This window comes from Mesoplodon densirostris, chromosome 18, assembly GCF_025265405.1.
Source record: "Mesoplodon densirostris isolate mMesDen1 chromosome 18, mMesDen1 primary haplotype, whole genome shotgun sequence".
NCBI classification, from domain to species: Eukaryota; Metazoa; Chordata; class Mammalia; order Artiodactyla; family Ziphiidae; genus Mesoplodon; species Mesoplodon densirostris.
In genome coordinates this window covers 37992478-38016464 of record NC_082678.1, presented here as the reverse complement: position 1 = coordinate 38016464, position 23987 = coordinate 37992478, and the positions used below count along the sequence as shown (strand labels likewise).

General features: G+C 45.1%; 1 protein-coding gene across 1 annotated transcript; it reads right to left on the bottom strand.

Moving 5' to 3' along the window:
* Nucleotides 1-559: 559 nt before the first annotated feature.
* On the bottom strand, nt 560-22837 carry TEKT3 (tektin 3). The gene is made up of 7 exons (XM_060082225.1): nt 22259-22837; nt 19528-19611; nt 19044-19114; nt 15304-15447; nt 12504-12726; nt 8842-8996; nt 560-776 (listed from the first exon to the last, which is right to left on the bottom strand). Exons 1-7 carry the CDS (start codon nt 22835-22837, stop codon nt 560-562), a joined length of 1473 nt encoding a protein of 490 aa, XP_059938208.1.
* Nucleotides 22838-23987: the final 1150 nt, after the last annotated feature.

Genomic DNA, 23987 nt, shown 5'->3' with positions numbered 1-23987 from the left:
ACAGAGCTGTCCATCACTCCCCCTACCCTTGAACCCACCCCCCAACTTTCCAGGGGTCTCACCCATCCTGTTTCTTCATACACACCCTACGTTATGAATCACAGCCAGACTGGTCTACTTACTATTGTCCAAATGCACTCCCTATTTTTCCACCTTCGATTTTGCTCAAACTATCCCCGACTACTACCTTCCAGAGGCCTCTCCCCTTCTCTCAAAACCCACCTGCTGGGATACCTGCCTCCACGGCCTCAGAAAAAAATACATTTCTCCTTTCCAGCCCATCCATGTTACACAGAGAATAATGAGAGTAATACAAATAAGTGTTCTTACCTTGTCTATTACATCGATTGTTTTTCTCTGGCCCAGAAGCCTAGTAAATCGTCGGGAACTAAGGTTTGGAGGCAAACGAAAGGTTTTCCAAGACAGGACCGCGGCACATGTCTATAAATACGATCCTTTAATAAGTGAATATAGATCGGCTCACATGTAAGTGCGCGCGTGCGGTGCCCTGGTTCCGTCTTACCTGGGGAGCATCACACCTGGTCCAGGGGTGGGGGCCCTAGCAGAAGCCCACCAGCCGCCGGGTGCTGGGGAAGCTCCTGCGCATGCTCATGCACTTCTCCTGGTCGATGTATAGGGAGTTGGCTTTGACCGCCAGGTCGTGCTCCAGGGTGGCCTTGGTATGGACCAACGACTGCAGGGTGTCCTCCACGTCCCTCAGGCGCTGCTGCAGGGTCTGGATGGTGTCGTCCACCTCGTACACCTCGTTAACCAGGCTGCGTGGGGAAGAGGCACCGGTTAGGTTAGCAGAAGTCACGCTGGTTATCAGCTCCACCGGCGCCGAATGTGGTTACTGAATTCCCACCGGTCACATCAACCTCAGAACTACTTCACGCTGCAAAGCCGCAATGCAAACAGGACGATCCAAAAGGCACACCAAGGATATTCGGGGGACACCAACAAGTTTTCATACATGTATTGCGCATACACGTGAATATTAAACATTATAATTTTTAAAAAGGTAAACTCCTAAACATTTGATTTTTTTTTAATAGTAAAGATGGGGAAAATGGAAACAGCTCAATTTTCATGCATTTACTTTATCATTGAAAGTTGTTTATATAGTGAGGAAGAGGGGAACACCCAACTTTATTCAGTGGCTAGAATTCAGCCCAACCTGTTAACTACGGTGGGGGAGGGGTTAGTTAATGGGGCACTCCTCCAATTATAATGCCCCTCCCCCCAGCAATGCCCCAAGGTTCCAGAGTAAATATCGAAACATCAAAAACCTAATGGAACATGAAAATGATAATCCATGAAATCAGCTACATAAACCATGAAACAAGTTGCAGTTCTGATTGTGCTGATGATGAAAAACATGACACATTTTTCAAGACAGAAAGGAAAAAAGGCATCATTTCATGTAAAAAATCTAGCATCTCCTTCTCAAATTATTTTAACTGATATCATTTTCATTTCTCTGATTATTAGTGAAACTTTCCTAAATGTCTATTGGGCATTTTGCTATTTTTCCGTGAATTGCCTCTTCCTGTCTTTTGCTCATTTTTCTACTGGGGTATTACTAATTATCTTAAACTTTGGCAAAAAGCTCTTTAAGTTTTAGGCATATTACTTTTTTTTTTTTTTTGGTCTGTTAAGCTTGTGGCAAATGTTTTCCCTAATTTGTTTTTTACCTTTTAATTTCTCTTGTGTTTCGTTATACATAAGATTTCAATTTTTGGTTAGCTAAATCTTTCTTTTTCTTTGTGATTTCTTCTATTGTGTTTATATTTAGAAACTCTTTCTCCTCCCAAAGAGCAATTAAGCAAGGACTCCTTTACCCTCTGATTTGGCCAATAATATCCAAGGGATGAGACCATGTGGTCAATCAAGAGAAAGAATACTAAACAGGTTATAAAAGACAACAATAAGAATAATAACTTATCTATTGACTACCTTACTTCATATATATATATATATATATATATATATATATATATATATATATATAGTCAGTTGAAACCACCAACTCCAAATTCATCAAATTTTGCCCAGTGATTCAGAGCTATAGTTTTCTTTGTTGGGGATGTTCATTTATCAGCAGACTTGGGGGGTGTGTGTGTGTGCATGAAATTAACTAAAATGTACCATAATATAAAGAGAATAGTGACAGTGAATGAATAGGGGTGTGGACGTCGCGGCAGACGGAAAAGGATTTCACGATCGTAGAAAAATATCCAGACCATGTGGAAATCATTATACCAAGACCATTTTATAGCTTCACAGACTTTGCCACTGGAAGATAAATGGCAGAGGTCATCAAGCCCAGCTTCCTTGTTCTACAGACAAGGAAATTGAGCCCCAGGGATTGATGAACTGCCCTCCCCACAGGCAGACGGACTACATGTGTTTATACACCGCTCACAGTTATCCAGGAAACTAAGAAGGAAATCAGGAGTCTTGGTGGCCATAATAAGGAACTGGGTCCCATTTCCTGCCCCACCCACTCAGCTCCCAGAAGCAGAGACCTGGAAAGTTGGCCTCGGCACTGGACCCTTTGGGTGAGACCATCTCTTTTCTATTTGTCATCCCCACATCGCAGGCCTCCCAGATAATACACAAGAGGCCCAGTTAAATTTGAATTTCAGATAAACATGTATGTTTTTAGTACAAGTATTTTTTTCACTGCGGTGAAATATAAACAACAAAATTTACCATCTGAGCCGTTTTTAAGTGTGCAGTTTGGTGGCATCATGTGCATTCACACAGCCATCACCACCCTCCACCCACAGAACTCTTTTCATCTTGCAAAATGGCAGCTCTGTCCCCTTTCGACACTAACCCCTATTCCGCCCCACGACCCCCATCCCCCAGCAACCACCGTTCTTCTTCCTGTCTCTATGAATCTGACCACACTAGGTACTTCATACAAGTGGAATCGTCCAGTATTTGTCCTTCTGTGACTGGTTTGTTTCACTCAGCATAATGTCCTCAAGGCTCATCCATGTGGTAGCATGTGTCAGAATTTCCTTTCTTTTTAAGGCTGAATAATATTCACTACAAGTATTTTTACTTACCATAAGTGTTTTCTGTTTAAAGATGCCTTGCGGTATTGGGGATATACTAATAGTAAAAAATTATTCGTCATTTATCTGAGATTCATATTTACCTGGCTGCTAATTTGCAAAATCTGGCAACCCTACCACAAGAACCAAAATAGTGTCAGGCCCAAAATTAGCTCTCACAGGATATTCATTTAAGATGGCACCAAAGCCACAACGTCTCTACTCAAAACCCTCCGCCCCCTGCTTTTCGTAAAGGACAAATTGTAAATGTATTTAAGGAGATGCACCAAATCAGCAGCTGCTGGTTGAGGTTGGGGGTGGGCTGGGGTGGGGGGAAAGGAGAGGGCAGAAAAGAGGCTCTTGTTTTTTACTCCATATGGATCTGTACTGTTTGAATTTGTTTTAAAATCAGAGCGTGTCTCTCTCTTACTTGTGAATTTAAACAAAGTGAAAAGTTTGACATAAAACGATAAAGGAGCAATGTCTTCACTGTGTTATCCTGTACTGAGTATTATTACGAGAGAACAAGAGGAAACAACATCCTGATGAGAACGGACACCGTAGCCAGACGATGGAATACTATGCAGGCAATACTTTTATTTTATTTTATTCTTTTTTGGCGGTACGCGCAGGCTCAGCGGCCATGGCTCACGGGCCCAGCCGCTCCGTGGCATGTGGGATCTTCCCGGACCGGGGCACGAACCCGTGTCCCCTGCATCGGCAGGCGGACTCTCAACCACTGCGCCACCAGGGAAGCCCCAGGCAATACTTTTAAAAAAAGAATTTGTTTTTGCCTTGGGGAAGGAAACTCAGAATACAATGTTGGTTGAAAAAGTCAGGATATAGAACTCTACATGCAGCGTGATCACAATTTTGTTAACGTGCCTGGTGGCAACCGTGGTTATCCCTCAACGGCAAGGAGAATTGATGATGATTTTTATTTTTTATTTCATTTTCTGATTTTCTATCACGAACAGATACAGCTCTTAAGGCCAGAAAGAAAACAATAAATAGTTTCCAAAAAGGAAACACAATTTTGAGGGACTTGAACCCTCTTTGGCCTTGAACTCAGAGAGGTTACCTGAAGTGCCTCGGCTGGACCGACAACTGCGACAGGGCAAACATCACATCTCCATCCGAGGTCACAGCAGACAAATGAAGGGGGTCTGGAGACTCCCCAGGCCCGCCCTGCAGGCTCACGTTCTGGACACACCCTCCCTGGTGGGTATGCCCGCCGGGGCTCACCCACGCTGAGGTGGGGTACAGAGCAGATGAATCACCAGCACCCCAGGCCACCTGCCTGTCCCATCTCAGGCCATGGTGACGTCATCCTTGCGGATGCTGAAACCAAAGGTCTTCTGATCATCCTTGACCCCACCCTCTTCCTCACACCCCTACGTAAAAATGTAAAAATCTGTTGCGCCTGTCTCTCCGTGCCCCTGTGCCCTTCCTCTCCACTGTGCAGGCAAGTCCTTGAATGTCCCTGCTCTGTGTCTGACCTCACGGTCTCCACCCTTGCCGTCCCCTCAGCCCACGATGCTCTTACCCCACTCTTCATCCTGCTAATTTATGCCATCCTCAAAGCCCGGCTGGACAGACCCTTCTTAGGGAAGTCCCTCCCTCAGCCCTGGGACTAGTTCGCTGCCCGATGTCGTGTGTTCCAAGAGCACCAGCCCTTCTGTGGCCCTCGGGGTGCTTGTCATGGCCTGTGTGCTAAGTCTCCCTGCCGGCCATCGGATCCGGGAAAGTGACATCCACAGCTCCTCCAGTTGACAGGGGCACAGAAAATGCTTGATGGATGGGGACCAACTTCTGTGTCCTAGGAGATGCAGCCCACGATGGAAGGTAGGAAGCTGCCTGGAAGTCCAAGTCAAGGGTCTCCCAAGAACGAGGAGCAGACCCCAGGTGATGAAGAGGAAGCACAGGCCAGAGGGAGCCACCTGCAGCCAGCCCGAGGTGGCGAGCACCGCAGAGCACCCCCAAAAGGCTCATGGATGCAACGACAAGCCGTGAAGACACACCCACACCGAGCATCTCCTTTCATCTTAGAGCCTGAACTGTCTTCTTACTTCCAGTGGGGGAGGGAAGGAATTAAACTTAAGTGTGGAAGTTTCCTCTGGCCTGAGATCTGTAAACACAGCATCTGAGAACTGAGCTAAAAGCATATTTTGTTGTTGTTTAGGTCAGGTTGGATTTAAAAAGTAAGTTTCTTTTTGGAAGATCCCAGGGTATACAATACCACTAGCAAAGAAACAGATCTTCAGAGAGGCTGTCGGACACGGCTGGTGATGGGATTTATGAGGGTGAGTTGTTTATAATCACACCAGCCTGCTTCTCGTCTCCCAGCCTTCCCTGATCTGTTTTCACTGCTTCAAAAGGAACCCTGAACCCAAAGGTAGGAACGGAGCAGGGTGACGTGTGAGTCTTCACTCCTGACAGCCAAACGTTAGTCTAGTGGAAAATTTATCTGTGAGGGCTCTTCTGAAAAAAGACACATTAAAATACCAATTTTTTTTTAAAGGAATTCCAGACACTTAGAATGCAGGCAGCTAACATCCTGGTTTTCCCATCGCTGCGTGAAGGCAGCTCAGAGATACTACACCTCCCACAACTTTCGCCGTTAGAAATATGTTTCTCCTCCTCTTTCAAGGCCACGTTCCACTCTCAGTTTCCTTATTCTTGGCAGATGACAGATAGCCGTTCTGCTGAAACCACTCATTTTGGGGGAAATTACAGAATTGAAAACCAGTTTGCATTCAAATACAAATAAAACTACCGTCGTCTGAAAAAAATATATCAAGATTAAGTAAAGCAGAGCCTGGTCTGGCCTGCCCTCAAGGATGCCAAGAATGTTTAGAATTGCTCTTGAAAGCACCCATTTAGAAAAAGTTCAAATGCAAATCAAAGTCTTGAAATGAAAACAGCACTTTTCCTCTGTCCTCACTCCCCTGAGTTTACAGTCCTTATGTTTTCTCCATCTAGACAGCCAAAGGGTTGCTTTCAGGATGATCAGTTGAATAAGAAAAATAATCCCCTCCTCCCTCAATAACAATCCTAAATTCCACTGCTGTTCCTCTAGGACCATATTTTTGGCAACGATATTTTAACAAGAAATCTTTACGGAAACAAAAGTAGGTTTTGTCCTGAAGTCAGGAAAGGAGCAGAGGAAATAGACACACTGCAGGGTCGACAGGAAGTAAAGGAAAAGCAAATTCTGTTTAGCCGTGAAGGGGGAGAAAAGAGGAAAAATCATTCAGCTTCTCAGAAGCAGCTGTGAATGCCTCATTGTCTGATAACTGCAAAGTCAAATTCGACCATGACTCAAAACCCTTCTGAAAAGCAAGCCTGTGTTGGTCTCATGGCAACCCAAACAATTTCTCTCTTCCCGTCTCTACTTTTTTTTTTCTTTTAATAAATTTATTTATTTATTTATTTATTTTTGGCTGTGTTGAGTCTTCGTTGCTGCGCGCAGGCTTTCTCTAGTTGCTGCGAGTGAGGGCTACTCTTGGTTGCCGTGCGCGGGCTTCTCATGGCGGTGGCTTCTCTTGTTGTGGAGCATGGGCTCTAGGCGTGCGGGCTTCAGTAGTTGTGGCTCACAGGCTCAGTAGTTGGGGCGCATGGGCTTAGTTGCTCCGCGGCATGTGGGATCTTCCTGGACCAGGGCTCGAACCCGTGTCCCCTGCATTGGCAGGCGTATTCTTAACCACTGTGCCACCAGGGAAGTCCCCTGTCACTACTTTTGATGACTCCGCAGAAATTGTCGGAGCATGAAACTTCAGCTCAGCTTCTCCCAATAATATTTGCATAAAACCACAATTCATGATCTAATCTAACTGGCCAAATGGGTGTGATCCCACTACCAGGTTCCTGTAATAAATAGATACTTCGGACTGGTTGCCTCCAGAGTGGCGGGCCGCTTCACCTCAATGATGGGCTGTGTGTGAGTAGGGGTTCTGTGGAACCCACTTGGAGAAACATGTGGCCTGGGTGACCTCCTCCATGGTGATGGCCCAGACGACAGCTCCACTAGAAGAAATGCAGCTACTGTGGGAGATGAAGCCCATTTGAATCTATTCTAGAGCACATCTCCTAGCATCCAACACAGACAACACGTGTGCTGTCCATGGAGGGTGTTTTGCAGTAACATCTCCTCTGTGACCCTCTGTTTTATCCTGTGTGAGAGTGAGATGAGGACACAGCACCTGTTTTGCTGACCCATCCCATGTGGGCATGGAGAAGGCCAGATGAGCTGAGGTACAGGACGGGGGGTGGCAAAGGCCCCATACAATGAGACATGGGGAAGTAGAAGCAAATTGCTGCTTTGTTTGAACGGAGCTCAGCAGGGAGGTGGGCAAGGATTCTAACTATGTCTCTCCTTCCTCCCAGCAGTTGCCAGCTGGGTCACCGTCACTCAGCCCGCTTCTGCCTCCATTTACTTATTTGTAAATTGAAGATAATGCATAAAGTAAAGTATGCAGGACAGTGCCCGGCACAGAATAAGATCAATAAATGGCCACAGCTATTGTGATTGTCACCATCACTACCTTTATCATCATCTTTCTCATTCTTGGCCTCACAAAGAGCACCCTTTCCTTCCCTGCAGGGAATCCACAGCCTCACCCCACCGCTTGTTCCTTGGGTAAGAGCTCCAAGTCGCTTTGTCCCTAGGATATAAGGGAATTCAATCATGGACCAGGCAGACTACAAGGCTAGTGGTCTCTCCCACTGCTCCAGTTCAAGCGCTGCTGCTTTGTTCCTCCAGTTGCTATAAATTTGATTTGCTTCTGCACAAAGTGTTTCAAGACCTAAGCACAGCAATGATGAAATCCAGAAAGAGGCAGATAGGCAGGTACTGAGAAATTGGAAACGAAGCCAGAATGGGGGTGGGAGGGTGGCCAATTCCATTCAAGCCCATCCTGAAAGGAATCTTCCAAGTTAAAATAAGAAGAATAAAACACACCTAGTGTCCAGAAGATGAAGTGTAGTGTCAGATCCCTCCCACCATGTACACGTGCGGGATGCTTTATGATGACCAGCTGCTTTCAATTTCTATCAAGAACAGAACAAACTGAAATGAGCTGAAATGAGCCATCGGGGTATCGGGATCCTGAGGATGCTCGTAACGATGAGAGCAGGAATGAAGCACCCAGAGAAGCGGATGAGAGCAACGGTGAGAGCAAACAGACTGCGGGGGGAGTTGGTACCCAAAGTCCCTTTTCCAATGAGTCAGGGGCACTCGGACACACACAGCGGCCAACCTCTGTACTGTTTCCGAGACAGGGGATCTGGAAACTCCGGACACTCCAGGCAGGTGCAAAGGAGCCCAACACCACCTCCACCCCCGGAATGAGGCTACGTGTTAACACTAATCTTGTGTATAGTGTTGATGTCATTTCCCTTTTGTTTTAGTCGTGGTAAAATAGACATAACACAAAATTTGCCATCTCAGCTCTTAAGTTCCTGACATTAAGTACATTCACAAACTCGGCAACCATCACCACCTTCCACCTCGAGAACTTTTTATCATCCCAAACCGAAACTCCAGGCTGTTAAACACGAACCCCATTACTGACACTTTAAAGAAGGCTCTAGCACCGTGACCATCACTAGGCCGCTCCACATCCCCGTGAGCTGGTGGACGAGCCTTAGGAGCTCAGAGCTGCCGGCAGCCTGGGGGTTTCCCCAGAGGAGCCCGAGCTGGCCCTGAGGGCACCCACCTCCCCATCACCGTGACCCCCACCTGGTCCTCCCCCACCCCCGCCTCTCCCTCACTCACCGCAGCTGAGCCACGTCTCTGCAGAGCTCTATGTTGGGCCTCCGCGTACGCTCATCCAGCCTGGTCTGAGCCACCTTCAGGAAGGCAGACTTGTCCTTGATGGCCTTCTTGATGGATTCGATGGTCATCTCCGTCTGGAAAATCTCCTGCAGGGTCTGTACCAGGAGAAGCAAACGCCCGAGGCTTTGGTGCCGTGCCCTCAACAACCTGCTCCCCGACCCGGGCATTTGGGGCCGGGCCTCCCCCTCTGATGGGGAGGAGGATTGTCTGAGGGCCTCCTCCTAGCAGCCCCATCCCGGGACCCACGCTGGGAGGCGCGGCACCTGCTCCCACCCTTTGGAGAGCATCTCCTCCCGACTCAGCCTGCGAGCACCTAGGCCACAGAAATGGGTGAATGCCGCAAATCCGAGCTTGCTTTCTCCTTTTCCCTCAGATCACCGGCTCTGGATATTTACTGATACACTGTGCATGTGACTCCGAGAAGAGGGAGGCCGGCAGCTTTGAGGGTCCCCGCCTCCCTCCCACATCGGCGCATCCTCGCTTCTTTGTCTTCCTGTTGCCTCTCCTCACTAATCTCAGAGAGGTTTTCCTTGAAGCAAAGCAAGGTCAAGCTTTGGGGTGTCTCCCTGGCAAGGGAGGAGCACACTGGTAATCTGGTAATCCCAATTTTATATTCTTCTCTCCTTAAAGAAGCTCCCCCAGTTACCTAAACCTGAATCCCTCCCTGGTTCATCTTCCTCTTCTGACAAGTAAGCTCCCTTCTTGTGCTCTGAAAACCCTGCCTTCTCCTTCGCCTACGACCTTGACCTCTGCCCCCCCATGTCTCCACACCACCCCCCATTAGTCCCCTCTTCTTCAGCCGCTTTCCTGTGGCCTGGAGATGCCCCCCAACCATCACCCAAATTCCTTTGAACCCTCATGCCTTCCCCACCACGCTCTCATCCAATCCCACTGGGTCCTCTCCGGCTGGTACCTTCCCAGCCTCTCCTCAAGTTCACAGATACATGGACTCAGCAGCAATGGCCTTGCCTACTCCCTCCACGTGCCACCCACCTAACCTCCCAGCGGCCCCCATATCCTGTCTCTGGCCCTGGTTGCTCTGGTGAGACCATGCGCTCAAAGTCAATGATGAGGCCTCTCTGGAGTATCCCTCCCCTTGAAACCCTCACCTTGCTTACTGCTCTGGCCAACTGCTATCCTAATCCCTGATTTTGTCTCTAACTCCTTCTCCTCACTCCAGTGCAAGGTGCTGCCCTTGACCCCTTCTCTGCTACCTCTTCTCTCTCTCCCTGCAGAGACCTTCTGTAACCACACAGCTTCAGCACTTGTGAAAGCCAGGAACTCTTTTACCTGTCAGTTAAGCTTTGCCCTCTCTTCCAAGCTTTCAACCACCTGCTGAAAATGATTACGTTGTTCTATCACCAAGGCCACCCTCAAGGGCTCCCCGCTCCACGAAGCCACCCCCATCTCTCACCACTGGAAATAACTGCTCCTTCTGCTAAACAAACTGAACCTTTTATCTGTAGCTCCAAAGAGTTCTGTCTGCACTTTTCTGATGGAACTTGTCATTTTCTACGTACATGTCTTGTCTCAAACAAGACACAAGATGGCAGGGTCAGTGAGTCGTCATGTGTGTACACCCCAAAGCCCCTGGCACAGCACCTTGAATGTAGCTGTTATGAGTTGAATTCTATCCTCCTCAACCCCCCCCCCCAAATCCATATGTTGAAGTCCTGACCCCCAGACCTCAGAATGTGATTGTATTTGAAGGTAGAGCCTTTAAAGAGCTAATGAAGTTCTTTAAGGAGGTCATTAGTGTTGGTCCTAATCCAATCTGACTGGTGTCCTTATAAAGAGAGATTAGGAGACAGACAGGCATGGAGGGAAGGAAGACCACGTGATGATGTGGGAGAAGGCGCCCGTCCACAAGCCCAGGAGAGAGGCCTCAGGAAAAACCAACCCCACTGATAACCTGATCTCAGACTTCAGCCTCCAGGACTGTGGGAAAATAAATTTCTGTTGTTTAAGCCACCCAGTCTGTAGGGCTTTGTTATGGCAGCCAGAGCAAACTAATACAGTAGTAAACAAAACTTTGTTGAACAAAGGGACTCCATCATGTCAGCCTTCTATCGATAAAAGGCCTTTAGATGGCCCCTCACTGCCCAGGGGACGCCTCCCCACCAATGACTTCCACGGTTGGCTCCACCTGCCTTTCCAAGCTTCTCTCTCTAGGGACACACACCGTCTGCGCCAGCCACAGGGTCTCTTTACAGACCTGACTCAACCTCTGATTGGCTATACCTCCCGAGGCTTTGTTCATGATGTTGCTCCACCTGAATGTTTGCTTCTTCCTCCAAACTCCCAGAACAATTTCTGTATTGGCTATTTGGCAACCACGATTTGTCATTTTCTATTGTTTTTCATTGTGCATGAGCTTTTCATATTACGCGCACCTTCTCCACAAATATAAGCTTCCTGGGACAAAAACTACATTTTATCCTTCTCTCTTCCCTTCACTGGATGTAGAAGCTGTCTGACCCAACAGATGTGTATCGCCCAAAGAAGACACCATGAGAAGGAAAGGTAAATTACTGCAGTCTGGGAAAACACAGTGCCCTCAATAGGATGATATCTCCTGAGAGCAACACAGCCAACATGGGAAGGTTCTTAAAAAGAGAAATGAGGGCTTCCCTGGTGGCACAGTGGTTGAGAGTCCACCTGCCAATGCAGGGGACATGGGTTCATACCCCGGTCCGGGAAGATCCCGCATGCCGTGGAGCGGCTGGGCCCATGAGCCATGGCCGCTGAGCCTGCGTGTCCGGAGCCTGTGCTCCTCAACGGGAGGGGCCACAACAGTGAGAGGCCCGCGTACCGCAAAAAAAAAAAAAAAAAAAAAAAAAAAAAAGAGAGAAATGAAACTACTCAATATTCTGCAATAACCTATATTGGAAAAGAATCTGAAAAAGAGTGAATATGTATATATGGATAACTGAACCACTACACCTGAAACTAACACATTATAAATCAACTATACCCCAATATAAAATAAAAATTAAATTAAGAAACAAAACCAAAAAGCTATATGCAGTACAATCCACAGAAATAATAAGGACTCCAAGACCAATATTAAAAAAGCAAGAGCACCTTGTTTATCTTGAAACCCATGAATTCTGCCTAAATCTTTCATCTTATTGTCCTTATAAAACACTTATACTTAAAGCACGGTAAAAGGTTCAATATCAGAAACATTTTGAACCACTTAATAGTTTCCTGTATTTGGTTTTGTATTCCAGAAAAAAAGGCCTGAAATAATTTAACAGAAAACATCCCTACCATATGTTCTAATAATAAATTCACTTCCTAGTTACATACGGTGATTCATTGAATGTTAATAATAATATTTTTGTTTCTATTAAATACTAGGAACCTTTCATGACATAGTGCATTCTTTGTGTTCCCATTTCCAGTTCAGGTTGGATTCCAATTTCATGTTGACACCTAGCTACCTGGCTAAAATAAATGGTGCACTTTGTACCAGTTTTCATTTTTCTTAGTCTGTATGGCCAGGAAGTCATGTGCCTTACGGTGGAGATTTGTGGTCCCAGGGCCCCCTGATCTCTCTGTCCAGGTCAGCGGCGGGGACCTCCCAGCGCTTGGCTTACCTTTGCGAGGTGAATCTGAATCTTATTTTTAGCATCTGCAGTCTCAGCAATGCGGCTGGTAAAAGCCAGGTTCACTTTGTTGAACTGATTCCACATCTCGTTGGCCGTCACCACCAGGAGGTTCTGGATGTCGTCTCTTAGTTTCGCAGAGGCAGCTCTCTCGCTCCGGGAGCGAAGAATATTGTTGTCGGTAAATTTGGCCCAGGACTCAGGCACTGAGACCCTGAAGAAAAAAGAAATAGACCCAGACAATGGAAACAATGATGCATCAGCCTAGATTTTCCATAGGCAACCGTTCATCCTGAGAAAGAAAAAACCCCAAATCGCTTGATCCTGGTTTTACTGCATGAAGTGTAAACATCAGAGCAAAACTTCTTTTAAAATTTTCTTAATTGCTCCTTGTTTGACTGCTTTCTCTCTGTAAATCCGCAGCATAAATTAAGTCCTCTGCCGATGTGCAGGGGCGGGGGAAAGGATTGGTGAAGGGTATGAGTATATCCATTCATTAGAAATGTGTCTCACCGGCTCCGTAAGCGTTACGAAAAAATATTCAACCTCAGGACTAATCAAAGTGGTACTAACGAAAAAACAACATATTAACAACCCTTTGTCAGAATAACAAAGAATTAAGAGAATGATAATTTTCTGGTGAGCACGTTTAGAAAAAGATTCTCTCATCCTGCAGGTAGGAAAGTTGAATTGGTACGGCCATGCCGGAGAGCAAATGTGTATAACTCAGAAATTCCACTTCAGAAAGTGTTTTTATTGAAATTGAATTGACATATAACATTATATTAGTTTCAACTGTGCAACATAATGATTTGATTTATGGATACATTGCAAAATGGTCACCACAGTAAGTCTAGCTAACAACATCCACCATCACACACAGTTACAAACCTTTTTTCTTGAATGAGAATTTTTTTTTTTTTTTTTTTTTTTTCTGTACGCGGGCCTCTCACTGCTGTGGCCTCCCCCGTTGCGGAGCACAGGCTCCGGACACACAGGCTCCGCGGCCATGGCTCGCGGGCCCAGCCGCTCCGCGGCATGTGGGATCTTCCGGGATCGGGGCACGAACCCGTGTCCCCTGCATCGGCAGGCGGACTCTCAACCACTGCGCCACCAGGGGAGCCCTTGAATGAGAATTTTTAAGATCTACTGTCTTAGCAATTTTCAAATATGCAATAGAGTATTGTTAACCAGTCACCATGCTGTACTTTATATCCCTGGACTAAATATACAGAATGCTTTCTGAATTGGCACATCGTCACTGCACAGGGGTCATGCTAATCTCTGTATCAATCCACTTCAGAAATTGATCCTAAGGAAATAACCCAGAGATGTCTATGTAAGGAGATTCATTTTTAGCAATGTTCATGCCAATCCTTGCAACACTGGAAACACCCTAAAGTGTCCCAAAGTAAAGAAAAATTTGAGTAAATTATGGTACCTTTTAAAAAGTAATCCATACAGCATGCAAACTCAGGCTGTAGAAGAATATTTTCACAAACAATGTATTTGACATATCCGGAAGTGAAAAATCAGACAGGCTATACAAACAGTACATGTGTAATACCAATCTTTAAAAATATAAATCAATATCTACATGAGTGGAAGAATGCTAGAAGGACTGACAGTAAATTGTTAACACTGGGCCTCTCTGTGTGGTTTCTTTGCTTGACGGTGTAATAGGATATCAAATGAGACTCTTACTGTCAATTAAGGTTTTAGTGCAGGCCATGATGACCAAAAATAACATCCTATCTGCTCCATATCCTGACACCCTAAAGAGACGGCTAAGAATTCATGCTGGAAATAGATGAGGCCCTTTATGGAGGACCAAGTGGTCAGAGTGTGTGTGGTTCGATCCCAAACCAACACCCCCCCACGTCCACCCCAGAAGGAGAAAAGGAAGATGCTTCCTGCTCTCCTCAAATTAAGTAAGAGGCACTTCATGGGGACCACTTAGGACCTAGGGTCTGAATCTGATCCACACCTGAAGAAAGTTGGTACCTGTTGCTGCTCTTATTACAGAATAGCTAAGAGGGGCTCTGCTTTGGGGTGACCAGCCCTAAAGGAAGCTTTAAAGGGAGTCCCTTTAAAAGGGGGAGGGGCCATGAGTGTGGTCATTGTTACATAGGCATAGAAATTTGTTAAAACTCATCAAAATGTACACTAACACCAAATGCGTTTTAACATAGGTGAATTTCACCTCTATCAAGTTGATTCATTTTAATGTTCTATGCCACTATTTTCCAAAGAGATGTGAAAGCGACAGGACCATTTTTATAAGATGGTAAAGAAAAATAACAGGGTTATCAAGATGCAGAAAGACAGGCCCTCTCATAGAGAAAAGAGCATCAACCCAAGATCGTATGCAGGGGCCTGGCAAAGAAACCATGGACGGGGCAGGTCTAAGAAAGAGTGGAAATAAATTATTCAACATTCAGCTGTTTTTCAGCTTGTACTTCCCACCCCTGGCCCACGACCGGGGCATCCGATACATTGGTAACATTTTATTTTCTTTGTGCTTAACTGTGTTTTCTAGGTTTTTCTGCCTCAAGCAGGTGCTATTTTCACAGTTAGAAATATAAACAATGAATATTCTTCTACAAAAGATGACAGGATGCAAGTGTCTGCAGAACACCGTGCTTACTAACGACCTGTCCACAGCAGGTGCCTCTTACCTTTCCACATCCTCCCAGGATCTCTGATTTACCTGTGCGCTGCATCCTTTTGAAAGGAGAGAGAATGAATTAAGCGACATGGAAATCACAGAGGCGGCACGCGCCCTACTCACGTGGCATCCACCCGCTCCACTCCGCGGAAGTAGCTGACACCGTCGGACGTGTTTCGCAGGTGGTGGCATTTATCGTCGATGCGGCAAGCCGCCTGCTTGTCACTCAGGTCCTTCTCCAGCTCGTGCTGGGAAGCTCTGTTGGCTCTAAAACACAGAAGGGAGACGGAGCTTCAGGCTAAGGGAACAATGTCACAGGAGGAAGCATGACGGCCCTTCGGGGTGGGGACCCACCTCCACCCCCCACGCACGCCCGTGACTGCTCTCTGGGTCTCTCCTCCTTCCCACGATGTCCAACTTCTCCATTAAAAGCAGCTTCCCCTGGAGCTGTCCCTACATGTGGGCGATGAGAGCCCTGCCCACGCTGTCCCTTCCATGGGCATGAGACGTGCAGACACACGGAAATTGGTATCTGGAGCTCCCCCAGGCTGGGGCCCATCTTCCCAGTACCCAAACCGCTCCAGACAGGACACTGGTTTGGAGCAATCTGTCCACATCTGTGCCTCCCTTTCCTTCTTCCTCTTCCTCAGCTACAACCTAACCCCTGTCTCCTCCATTCCTAGAGTGCAATTCCCTGAGAAGTTAGGAGGTATTCACAGCCAGCCTCCCTCCAGCTGTAAATGACCTCACTTTGCAGTTGTTCCAGGTCTGGAGGTAGAAACCGAGGGTCAAAATGGACCTCCCCAGCAGGAGTCAGAGTGTGGAAAGAGGCCAGGAATTGGCAGCCCCCAGCCTCCCGCTCCCGCCAGAACCCTCCTGGGAAGGAAGAGGACTTGGTGAGCTCTGAGATGCCTGGCGTTCCTGCCCTGCCATGCAGAGAGAGGACCCAGCAGGCAGCTCAGTCCCAAAGAGACAGGCCGGTGGGGCAGGCGTGGGTGACAGGTGAGCCACGTCCTGATTTGTGGCATAGTCCATTCCACATATCATTACAGAATGCCTACTCTCTGCCAGGATGCATCACGGACAAAGCAAATGTCTCTTCCCTAGAGGAGCTCACATCCTACAGGGGGATGACAGGCAGTCCCCATAAGGAATAAGCAAATCCTGTGGTTTGTTAGCAGAACAATGCAGAAAACAAAGCAGGAAAAAGGGGGCCAGGAATGTGAGCAATGATTCTAAATAGGATGGTCAGGGTAGGACTCTCCTCAAGCAGGTGATACCAAGACTTGCAGAGGGAGAACCAGACCTTGCTGCCCATTGGAATGTGTCAGGTTTTCCTCTGAGTGGAATGAGAGACCACCGTCTTACAATCTTAAAGGATCATTCTGGTGTGGGGTTAAGAACGGACTGCAGGGGACAGAGAGACCCCATGAGCAGACCGGTGAGGCTACCCAGGTGAGAGATGGGGGTGGCTTGGACCAACGGGGCGGCAGTGAAGGAGGTGAGAAGTGCTCAGATTCTGGAGATGCTTTAAAGATGGAACCAGGACTTATATACACTACCAAATGTAAAATAGATGGCTAGTGGGAAGCAGCCACATAGCGCAGGGAGATTAGCTCAGTGTTTTGTGACAATCTAGAGGGGTGGGATAGGGAGGGTGGGAGGGAGATGCAAGAGGGAGGAGATAAGGGGATATATGTATATGTATAGCTGATTCACTCTGTTATACAGCAGAAACTAACACACCATTGTAAAGCAATTATACTCCAATAAAGATGTTAAAAAATAAATAAATAAAGAGCACAGGCTCTGGAGCAAAAAAAAACAAAGCCAAAGTTGAGCCATTGGAATAGCAGGATTCCATCAGCAGAGGTGGGCAAATCTATGGGTGGGTTGGAGGGCTGGGGGAGAGGACATCAGGTCTTGCTTTATGTTTGAGTGTCCAGTAAACATCCAAGAGGAGGTACCAAGTGGGTTGTTGGAATTGGGGAGAAAAGTCTGGGCTAGAAATAAAAACTGTGCAATCGCATACAGAGAGCATCTGAAAAAGCCAGAGAACTGGATGATCCTAGACATTCTCTATTCCCGGTGCCTAAAAAAGGTCTTGGCATAGAGGAGCCACCCAGGAAAGCCTGTGTGGAACTGAAGGGGCTAATTCTCTTTAACTTGGCCTGTGCCTTCAGGTAAGTCACTTGACCTGTCAAACCTCTTTGTTTTGTTGTTTGTAAAGTGGAAATGAGGATAGCAGCACACGGGTCATCTGCATTTTGTGAATTCTAAATCAGCGTGTGTGTGCAGAGGAGGAAAGGAGAGGAAGCTGCATCCCTGCTGCTTCAGAGTTCAGGTTACTGGGTTGAAACTCTGGGATTTTAGGTCTTTCTCATCTGTGGTCTGGGACCAAGATGCTCCCCGGGCTTCCTCTCTTGGGCTGACACCCTTGACCTCCTCTGACCTGACCTCAGAGCCTCCTTAGGAAGGCCTTCTATCCATCCACCGTCTTAGAGCCCAAGATGGGAGAGATCTAGGCCTCCATGTTGGTTTCTAATGAGATTCCATTCTCAGCTGAGATCCAAGCCCATCTCATGTTCCTTCCTTAATTGTTCCTTCAAGACAAGTGGAGCTGAAAACCTTCCTCCCATCACCTTTGCTGGACTGAGCACAGTAACCATGTTAGAGATCCCGGCTCCCACAGACCCTGGAGAGACCACCCCAGGAAATGAGGTGGACATTTTGCCCACTGTGGATTAAAAAGCAAAGGACATGGAAGATGGACAGCAGATTTTAGATTACAAAAAAAATGAGGATTAGGAACTGGACCAGAAGAAAACAGAACAATCATTGGAACCACCCTAAACTGTTTCTGTAATTTCCAGGGAGCAGAAACCAGAAATTAATATCGGAAGTGGCAGTCGGTCATCCTTAGCCAATCCTTAGCTATCCTCACCGATTTCTGAATTAAGGAGCCCTTCCAATCACAGCTTGAGAGAGATCTCAGCCATCTGAACCTAACCGACCTTCATAGCATCAATCCTGATGGTCAGCAGACTGAGTGAGAAGAACCACCACCTTTAGAACAACTATTCCTTTGTTTACATTACACGCTACCCCTGACAACATCAGTATAGGCAGAATCATCATTTCCTCTGTGTGACATATTCAACACTACTTCTTTCCATGGCCGTCACCAAATGAACGTTGACCTTTCTAGTCCTATAAGGCGACAGGCTCGGCCAATATTTTTCCTATGCTGACAGCTGTTATCATTGCTTCAAACCCTGCTTTGACTAGTATTCTTTGCCGCCAACCCCCACTATAAATGCTAAGTACCTACTGTCTACTATTGCCAAGAGAAGAAGAATTTGTATTCTGCTAGAGAGTAGGATGGGTGAACAATTACAATGCAATGGATGCAGTGAATGCAGTGGTGTAATCACAGCACCGAGGACCATGTACCACGGTTGCCGAGAAACCAGAGAAGGCTGAGTTTTTAAGGAGAAGTGGAAAGTAAATATAAAAGTGTGCCACAGTTCATCGCTGTTCCAGCTGTCGGGCTGCACATGTACAAGTCTATCTCTTATCAAAGAATAAAAGTCTTTTGAGTTAAAAGTAACCTTAGCCACACTTCAAGGTAGGATAAAAATCCTTCCTGAAGCATTGCGAAAATTATTTCTTTAAATAAAAATTTAAAGTAAGTGCCCCAAGTACTCATTTTACCTTCTAAATAAAAACGTGTATGTGCATGCGGATGTGTGTCCATGTATAAGAAATCCTTACATAAGAAGCTAAGAGAAATCTGATTGGGAAGCGTGGAAGTACAGTTTCAGGATAGCGTTTCAACCGTATAGAGAGGTAAAAGCTCTTACGCCAGGCGGGCAACGGCCTTGTCCAAATGCAGCTTCATCCTTTCTTGACAACACAGAATAATATCAACCTCCTATTCAAGTGAAAAAAAAAGCCACATTAATGTTTTGATATTGAACATAACATTCAGAGTCAACAATGTAACAAAACACTGATGAAGGAAAACTCTGTTTCTGGGAAAATCGTGAAGTAAAACAAGAAAAGAATGTTATACCCACTGATTTACCTATACGCCCCCACGATATTGCTGTCTTAATATAAGACTGAGATTCACCCTTTACAGGGCTTTAGGGAAATATATTATGGAACAAGTTGGGACAGGGGTAAAATTTTAGGAGTTTTCTTTATTTTTTATCTCTGGTCTTTAATTGAATCTGTCAATCAATCAATCAAGTTCTGGTGATACACAAGGTTGAATTTAATGCATGGCTTCTTCTATATTTGCAATGAGGTTTCTTGTTATTGAAGGGTTTGCCCCATATTTACCATCAGCAACTCTGTTTCCACTTCATCATGAACTAGATCGATTCCCATTCTCTTCTCTCGATGAAATAGACATTCCCGGGCTACCTACAGATACACACATAATGAAAAACACTAATACAAACTGACTAAAATCAGTGACTAGCACTTCTAATAACCTGTTTCTAAAACAAGGCAATAGATGCTCCCAATACCAACTTTTCAAGCCATTTTGCTGAAAATCAAACAAGAAACTCAGTGTGACAACTAAGTGAACCCTGCTGCTAGTGAAAAGGTAAAGAGTTTGAAAAAAATTCCTAATTTGGAAAGTTGACAAACTGAAGCAGATGGCATCTACTTAATCCCCACAAATCAGCATCTGAGAAAACTATTTGGCATCAATTCCTTCTAGAGAAATAGTTCAATAACCCAAATCATAGTCTTCAAGATCTTATTTCCAAATATTTTTCTACTGAGAAGAGTGAGGAAGAAACAAATGATTATTTAAAGACCTAAAATATTTGTGTGGCCAAAAATCCAGGTGATTATTGTTAAAGTACCATTTATTGTTTTCCTAATTATAAAAATAATATGCTTCATCCATTAAAGAGAAGAAGTAGAGAGAAGTCAAAAATGAGTTACCCATACTCCTTTCAGTTTTGTTTGTTTTTAACAGAAGTTACAATGCCCTCATAATTTTATGCTTTTTAGGATTGATGTTAAATAGTAGACTTGAAATAGTCTTTGAGACAAAGTACATTAATGACTCCAATGGAAAACAGCTTAGATAGCCAACAACTAAATTATGCATGAAATAACATTATGTAAATGTTAAAATACTTTTTTCAAAGAGTATCTCATGACATGGGATGACTATAATGTTAAATTTTTAAAAAGCATAAAATATAATAGTATGTACACTGTAATCTGGATATGATGTCATTGAACAAAATCTTGGGAGTGAATCTCTAATTTTTTAATAGTATAATGTACACTGACTAGAAGATGAATCAATGGGTTGAAGGGAACTCTGATTATTTTAATGTGTATTACGAAATTGCTTTCCAGGAAGTTTCTACTCATCCATAGTCTACTAGCAATATCCGAAGTGTCCGTCTTCTGCACTTTTGCCAACCCTACACATTATCAGTTTTCATTTTTGCAAATTTGATAAGCCAAAGATGGTTACTTCATTGACTTAGTTTGCATTTTTATTATTGAGTTTTAATATTTTTGTCTTATATACAGTTGATCATCAGTATTTCCTCTTTTGAGCTGTATCTGTTCATGGGACTAATTCTCATTTTAATTGGGATCTTCTGATACCGTGTTGATTGTAAATGTTTAAACACACAAGATACCTGGACAAAAACTGCAGAAAAGTATTTAAATTATGCCCATCTCATTGAAAGCGGTCAACACTGAAAGAAGTGTCAAGGGAAGAAACTGAATCTCCTCTGGAAATTAAGTAAAAGGTAAGTGGCTGTCATTTTAAGTGTTCATTAAAGTAAGTGCTGGGTGGGGTGGGATGGGATGTATTGTAGAATAGACCAGGAATCCTCAAAATGAGCCAGAGCTCAGAGAAAGGATGGAAGGGCTTCTGATCCCAAAAAACAATTCATGGTGAGTTCTTTTAAAAGAATATCATTAGTGTCCTGTCGACCTTTCTCAGGATTTCTGTGGTCGTGTGTATTTGTGTGCACTTGTGTTTACTGGGGAGGAGGGGTGCAGTAAGAAACTACGGTGTGCAGGGGTCTCCAGCAAACCCCCCAAACAACTAGACTTCTAGCTCTTCGATTCTCTAATCTCTTCTACTATGGATGCCATTAAAAAAAAAAAAAAGACCTATTGCAAACGCTTATCACCAGGAAAATGAGTCACACAAACATGGAGAAAACTAGTGTTCGCTTTGCCCATTCACATATACACAACTTCTAAAATAATCTGCATCATTTGGACATCTTCACATACAGAATGTCTTCTTCCAACAGTGGTGGATAGAATGGGGTCAGGGGGCCCATCGCACACTCAGAGGATTAAAGGTAATTTGATCTCCATTCAGAAGCCTAGTCAGAGGCCAGCAACCAACTGAAAGGCTGCCTCTAGGACCAAAACTGGCTTAACTTCTATCCCATTTCTCTATTTAACCAAACTCATTCCATTCCCAAGAAGCTCTAATTTGATCATTTCACTGTGCCTGAAGTGGAATCATAACACACATGCAGAAGGCATTTCATGACACAAACTAAAAGAACAGTTTTTTTCCTCTCAAACAACGTTTATGTTAATCCAGGGACAGCAATAACCAAGCAGCCTATTTAAGAGATGGGAAGGTGGCATTTTCACCATAAAATACTGTGTGTCTTAAGAGTGTCGCCTTAATTAGCCTCCTTTGCTTTGCATGCAGAATTCTCTCTACTTTTTTTTCTTTCTTGGCTGCACCACTGGGCTTGCGGGATCTTAGTTCCCCAACCAGGGATTGAACCTGTGCCCTCAGCAGTGAAAGCACTGAGTCCTAACCGCTGGATCACCAAGGAATTCCAGAATTCTTTCTACTTAAATGGTTGTTCGGTATAATGTGAGAAAAATGGCAATGGTTTTATAATCACTGAAACCCGGTACAGATTTATTGACAAGGGCTTGGCTTCTACAGGTGAAGCGAAATATAATTCAATAGATAAATAACCTCAAAAATTCAACGACTGGGTTATCATCATAAAAATGCACTGTCCTTTTAATACGGTCTTATAGTTACCTGAAGAGGGGCTTCTGCCTCCATCAAAGCCCTCTCCAGTTTGTTCTTAACATCTGTTAGTTCATTTGTCTCTCCAATCATTGCATCCAACTCATGAGTGATTTCAGATTTCCAAAATCCTAGGTCGTTGACTCGTTCTCCCAGATTGTGGGTGGAGTCTGCCTGGGTTTTTCTCGTTTGTTGATATTTGTCTTGAATCAAGCGAGATGTATCTACCCTTAGTCTCTCTGAATTGTGTCGGGAAGTGTTGGATTCTTGAAAGTTGGTTAAGTTGGACCTGTACCAATCATCGGGAGTATATCTGGTGAAGAGTGTGGTTCTGTTGGAAACAAAGGGACGCATGGTGCTCTCGGACACCCTCTGAGATCTGGTGCAGTACGGGTCCAAGGCTGGCGAGTTGGAGGCTGCTTTGTAGTACGTGCTTGGTCTCCAAGGCAGGCTCAGACTATGGGTCAGATTGCAGTGGGGGAAGCAGCCCCTATAGCTTGAGGCCAGGGCACTGATGGCTGGTAGGAAGTTGGCTGGTGCTGGTCTAGGGTGGGCATAAGTTGCCGCTAAAGTGGAACCTAGAAGCTCCATGGTGCTCAAGCACTATTTGTAAATCTCTCCTGCTTAAAAGGTGGGGGAAAGGGGGGAAGCAAAAATAGACAGTCACATAAATTAACCTTGGGTGAAAACTCACAGATAAAAGGCTACATCTGACTTACTATAAGCGGCAGTGTTGTCTAACACATTAGATATTTGTTTCAATTTGATAACCACCTTTACTTCTGATAACATATTCTGCATTTTTTTTTCATCTCTGTCTCTAGATTGTATTCAAATTACATTTTTGTAGATTGGCCATTTGAAGTTTTGAAATATTTTTTAAATCATGAGAAGTAACACTGTCTCATAACACATTCAAATGAAGAGCCTGAACTATGCTTGCTAACAGATTGGGATTCAGATCTTGGCTCTGCTATTTACTAGCTGTGAGACCTTGTGCAAATGACTTAAGCTCTCTGTCCTCATCTCTAAATTGGGAATAATAATAGTAATTGCTACTTTGGTTTGTTATAAGCAGTATTAGCTGCAAGAGGTTGCTGAGCGGCATTCACCCCCGGCCCCCTCCGAGTCTTCCTAAATAAACACACGATCAGAGTAACACCAGTGTAGCAGGTAAGCAAACATAACTCAAGGAAGTACCTAAATCCCCTTTTCCTGGCAACTTGCCACCTCTAAGCAACTCCGATATAGACAGACATGCTATGTCAGCCTCTGGGCATTAAGTAAGATGATGCTAAGTATTTGGAATACTTAGCACAGTTCTGGGCACATAGTTAATGCTCAATAAATGTTAGCTTTTAAAATTACTAGCTCAGGGCTTCCCTGGTGGCGCAGTGGTTGAGAGTCCGCCTGCCGATGCAGGGGACACGGGTTCGTGCCCCGGTCCGGGAAGATCCCACATGCCGCGGAGCGGCTGGGCCCGTGAGCCATGGCCGCTGAGCCCGGGCGTCCGGAGCCTGTGCTCCGCAATGGGAGAGGCCACAGCAGTGAGAGGCCCACGTACCAGAAAAAAATAAAATAAAATAAATTAAAAAATAAAATAAAATTACTAGCTCAGAGGTGTATACAAAGTAAAAGATAAATATCCACTCTCCCCCCTGCAAAATAAACTCCTCAGAAGTAGACACTGTGAATAATTCATTACTAGTTGTATCTTTCCAGATTTTTCCTTTTCATCTAC